Below are 5506 nucleotides of genomic sequence, written 5' to 3' on the forward strand. Positions count from 1 at the left end.
ATAACATGGATGAAACTGGAGGACATTATGCTGAGTGAAATAAGTCAATCACAAAAGGACAAATATTGTATGAGACCTCTACTGTAAAAACTCGTAAAAGTTTGCACACAAAAAGAAACAGTTGGTTACAAGGGATGGGAGGGGTAGGGGGTGAACTAAATAGACAACAAATAAGTGGTAACTTTGGTGGAGGGTAAGACAGTACACAATACTGGGGAAGCCAGCACAACTTGTACAAGCAAAGTTCACGGAAGCTCCATAGACACTTCCAAACTCCCTGAAGGAATGAATTGCTGGGCAGAGGGCTGTGGGGACTATGGTCTCAGGGAACATCTAGCTCAACTGGCATAACACAGTTTATAAAGACAATGTTCTACACTCTACCTTGGTGAGTAGCATCTGGGGTCTTAAAAGCCTATGAGCAGCCATCTAAGATACTCCACTGATCTCAACCCTTTGGGAGCAAAGGAGAATGAAGAGAAGAAGACACAAGGAAAAGATCAGTCCAAAGGACTAATGGACAACAGCTACTACGGCCTCCACCAGACTGAGTCTAGTATAGCTAGATGGTGCCCAGCTACCACCACTGACTGCTCTGACTGGGATCGCAATAGAGGGTCCTGGACAAAGATGGAAAAGGATGTAGGACAAAATTCTAACTCACAAAAAAAAGACCAGATTTACTGGCCTGATAAACTGGAAAAACCCCGAGAGTATGGCCCCCGGACACCCTTTTAGCTCAGTAGTGAAGTCACTCTTGAAGTTCACCGTTCAGCAGGGGATTGGACAGCCTCGTAAAACAAAATCGGACTAATGAGGCACAGCAGTCCAGGGACAAGGACTAGAAGGCAGCAGGGGACAGGAAAGCTGGTGATAGGGAATCCAAGGTTGAAAAGGGACAGTGCTGACATGTCGTGTGGTTGTCAACCATTGTCATAGGACAATATGTGTACTAACTGTTTAATGAGAAACTATTTGTTCTGCAAACCTTCATCTAAGGGAAAAAAAAAAAAAAAAAAGAATTATCTATGTGAGATCAAATTGACAACAGCAACTCAAAAGGTTTGATAGGAAGCCTAGGCAGCAGTGTGTTGAAGATAATGCTGATGGAATAATTTGGAAAAGGACAGTGAGAATAGCAGCACAAATGGAAGAATGTAATCGATGTCACTGAATTGTACAAGTAGAAACTTTTGAAATGGTGTAACTTTGCCTATGTATATTTTCACCAAAAAAAAGGCCCCCAAGGCTGAGAAGGGAGAGTGTTGACATGTAGTGGGGTTGTTAACCAATGTCATAAAACAATATGTGTACGACTGTTTAATAAGAAACTATTTGGTCTGTAAACCTTCATCTATCTCAAGTACAATTAAAAAAAAAAAAGTTAGAAAACCTGCTGGCCTAATTCCCTTGGCCTTTCTCTCCTTTAGCCTTGCTATTCTTCCTCTAGAACTTCAAACACCACTGTCTTATTGGAGGCAAATGGATCTCAGTCCCTCCTCGTGTTCCTCCCAGGGGGCTGAGCCCCAGCGAGCATGCTCTCCCTCCACCCTCCCGCCTGGACTGGAAACATCTCCCTTCACAGACAGGCTGTGCTGAGACGCTCAGTCATCTGACCCCCTCAACATCTGGAGGGCTAAGTAGTGTGTTTATTGTTATTTTCTGTCTAAAAGTAAAAAGATGAGGCCTGGAGATTCCAAATGCTACGTCCAAGGTCACCTTGAACTTTAGAAGTAGAATGGCTAGAACTCAGGTTTCCTGAAAGAGGAAGTGGGGTGTAATGGAGACTCCAATTCAAATCTTGGTGCCACCAAGCTGTGTGACCTGGTGCAGATTCTTCAACCTCCCTGAGTCGGTTCCTCATCTGTAACATGGGGTGATTCCTCCGTCATAGGGTTATTCAGGCATTACTCTAGATCTGGCACTCTGTTCCTTTCATGTTTTAACTTCTATTGGCAACTTCTTTGCAATAGGTTCACCATAATTATAATAATGACATAAACTTTTTATTTTAGTTGATAAATATAGCAAGAACATGGTATATTTAATTGCTTAGAATCAATATCATCACTAACACAGTCCTTTTAGTCCTTTGTTAAGACGTCGATAAAACCAACCAAAACACATTTCTTACTAACGTTCAAAATCTTTCTCCATTTGCCTTTACTTGACATACTGTCATAACGGGATCAAATACTCTGCGACATGGCTTTGATGATTAGAGAGCATAATATATATAATCACTCCACTATTTCTACACTGCTTAGAAGATCAGAAAATAAGAATTTGTTAGGACAAAAAGCTTTCGTTTCAACGTAAGTGTCTACCCCAGTTTAAATAAAATAAAAACATTGCTGAAATAATCATGCATGCATAAGAAAGAAAATCAATGCGTGTAAATTGCGTTATAAACTGAGGTTAACAGAAAGATGAAACCCTAAAGAAAAATTCTATTTAAAATATATTGTGAAAATACTTTTTAAAGGCAAGCAGCAAGCGCTCTAAATGTTTCTTTGGCAAAGATTTCATGTCAAAACAAACAGACATAAATATCTAAAGACTCCTAGTCTTCAGTTTTAAACAGTCATTTGCAACACAGTAGAGCTGGGCACCAAAGAAACCTTAAAGATGGTGTAGTTCAAAGAGTGCATTTTACAGAAAAGCAAACCAGATCCTGAGAGGCTGGGTGACCGCCTAGGTTGAAGACAACCAGGACGAGAGGATCCCAGGTTCCTAACCCTCCAGGACTCTTTCCATGACACCGAACTACCTTTCGTGTTTCTGTTCATCTGTGTTTTGAAAGAACCTGTGTTCTCTCGCTAACTGCAGTGGTACGGCCATCTGAAGCCTACCTCTTCCTGGGACTGGTTAAATTGCTCCATCAGTTGGGTTTGGGCCAGCAATACTCTCTCCAGTTCATCTGACTTCTGCTTCACTCCCTTCCTCAGGTCCTCTGACATGGAATCATTACTGTCAATTTCCTTCTTCAAGCGAGATTCAAATTCTGCAACCAAACTTCTCAGATTTTCAATTTCTTTTTCCTTGGACTCAGATTCTTGAGTGTATCTCACCTGGGATTCGCAGAGTTTTTCTTGTAGAGTAACTACTTCCAGCCTTAGATCTCTAGTTGCGCCTTCGATTAGGTCAGATATCTGTAAGATAAATCTTGTGTGAGTTTGCAGGCTATGGTAACCAGGGAACCACACAGTTTTTATGGCTCTGAAAAAGTTTAATCTAAATAATCAGTGATCAGATGAAACTGAATTCTATGATTTATGTGGCCTTTAAGATTTTATTTTGAAAGTTAAGAATAAAACTTATTTTTACCACCTAAAAGATTTTTAAGTTTACCGCTTGTAACAGCACTGCCTAATAGAAATTTCTATGATGATAGAAATGTTCCGTGCTGTCCAGTATGGTAAGCACTGCGAGGCATTGGTGGTTCAGTGGTGGGATTCTCGCCTTCCATGTGGGAGATCCAAGTTCAATTCCCAGCCCCTCATGCACAGTCACCACTCACCTGTCAGTGAAGGCTTATGCGTTGCTAAGATGCTGAACAGGTTTCAGCAGAGCTTCCAGACCAAGACAGACTAGGAAAAAAGGCCTGGCAATCTACTTCCAAAACTCAACCATTGAAAAATCCGTGGATCACAACAGTCCTTCACAATGGTCTGATCTGCAACCGATCGTGGGGGTGGTGCAGGACCTGGCAGCATTTCGTTTATTTGTGCAAGAGGCTGTCATGAGCCAGGGGCTGACCCCACAGCGGCTTACGGTAACAAGCCACAGGTGACATTGACAGCGGTTTGCTGGTAAATGTTAACAGCTGGCTCTCAAAACACAAAAAAGGCTGAGTTGGTAGCATTTGCTACAAATACTCTCACCATGGCCAATTCCAAGCTACCCACGTGACATTACTGTTCGCAGAGCTGAGGAGAGACATACAGGATTGGCTCCCACAAGACACTACTGGCTACTGAGCACCTGGAGGATAGTTCCTGCAGCCGAGGAGCTGGACTGTCTATGCCATTTAATTCAGTTCATTTAAATAGCCACATATGATTAGTGGCTACAGTACTGGACAGTGCAGTTCTAGAGAACACCAGAGTGCTTTGAAAATACACTGCTTTTTACGGTGGTACCTCTGGAAAAGGGATGTGAGAATAACTTAGAGAAACTTTTTCTCACAATCATGAAACTCTTTAGACGGGAAAAGACCACTTATTTTCTTTCTCCTTAAAAAAACAGAACAAAGAGCAGAAAGCAAACCAGGAAGAGCTGCTTCTGATGAAACAGCCTTATTTTTTATGCTACAGATATTGTCATATTATAAATATTAACACAAGCAACTAGCCCACGAAGAATCTGGAAAACATTCACAGACCAAAGTTCCAAGGACTTTTGGGACCTAATACTTTAAAAGAACTGTGTACTCAAAATTTGTTTCAAATGTTAAATTTACATAAAGAATAACTTTCAAGAGAACTCTATTCACCACAATCAGTCACTTTATAAATTCACATTCCGTTGTTTTCAGCTAGCCCAGGAAGGACGCTGGTCGCCATCAGGCCTGAACGGTGACTTCCACCATCCAGAGGACACTGGACCGTGAAGCAGAGCAGGCTGTCCTCGGGATAGGAGGCTCACATAGCCACAGAGGTGTTGGCTTTTTCAAAAGGGAATCGACATTTAAAAACCAGAGATTTCACTTGCAAAGTATGGACTTCTGACTCTCTTAGAAACTGTAACATGTGGCAAGTTGGGCCTGCCTTTTAGTACCTCGACAGTGAGCTGACACTGGGTCACGACTGCCTCCTTAGCCGAGGCCAGTCCTCCCCAGTGAGCCTCCCCTCAACTCACGTGTAGTTTGCCTGGAACCCCTGCCCCCTAATTTGTTAGCGTTACCTCCTGATTTACGGTGTGAAAAATCCTCTCCATTGACAAGGACTTTTTTTTTAAATTGTACTTTAGATACAGGTTTACAGAACAAATTAGTTTCTCATTAAACAATTAGTACACATATTGTTTTGTGACATTGGTTGCCAACCCTACGACATGTCAACGCTCTCCCTTCTCCACCTTGAGTTCTTCTTTACCAGCTTTCCTCTCCCCTCCTGCCTTCTTGTCCTTGTCCCTGGGCTGGTGTGCCCCATTAGTCTCGTTTTGTTTTATGGGCCTGTCTAATCTTCAGCTGAAGGGTGAACCTTGGGAGTGACTTCATTACTGAGCTAAAAGGGTGTCCGGGGGCCATACTCTTGGAGTTCTCTAGTCTCTGTCAGGCCAGTAAGTCTGGTCTTTTTTTGTGAGTTAGAATTTTGTTCTACATTTTTCTGCAGCTCTGTCCGGGACCCTCTATTGTGAGCCCTGTCAGAGCAGTCAGTGGTGGTAGCCAAGCACCATCTAGTTGTGCTGGACTCAGTCTGGTGGAGGCCTTGGTAGCTGTGGTCCATTAGTCCTTTGGACTAATCTTTCCCTTGTATCCTGTTCTCTTCATTCTCCTTTGCTC

General features: G+C 42.5%; 1 protein-coding gene across 1 annotated transcript in view; it reads right to left on the minus strand.

Moving 5' to 3' along the window:
• The window catches only part of LEKR1 (leucine, glutamate and lysine rich 1), a 190739-nt gene that overhangs the window by 16594 nt on the left and 168639 nt on the right, over positions 1-5506 (minus strand). The window contains exon 12 of the mRNA XM_012556355.2: positions 2853-3152. Coding sequence (XP_012411809.2) covers positions 2853-3152 — 300 coding nt within the window. The remainder of the gene's footprint in view (positions 1-2852; positions 3153-5506) is intronic.

This window comes from Trichechus manatus, unplaced genomic scaffold (assembly GCF_000243295.1).
Source record: "Trichechus manatus latirostris isolate Lorelei unplaced genomic scaffold, TriManLat1.0 scaffold00062, whole genome shotgun sequence".
In the NCBI taxonomy this organism is placed as follows: Eukaryota; Metazoa; Chordata; class Mammalia; order Sirenia; family Trichechidae; genus Trichechus; species Trichechus manatus.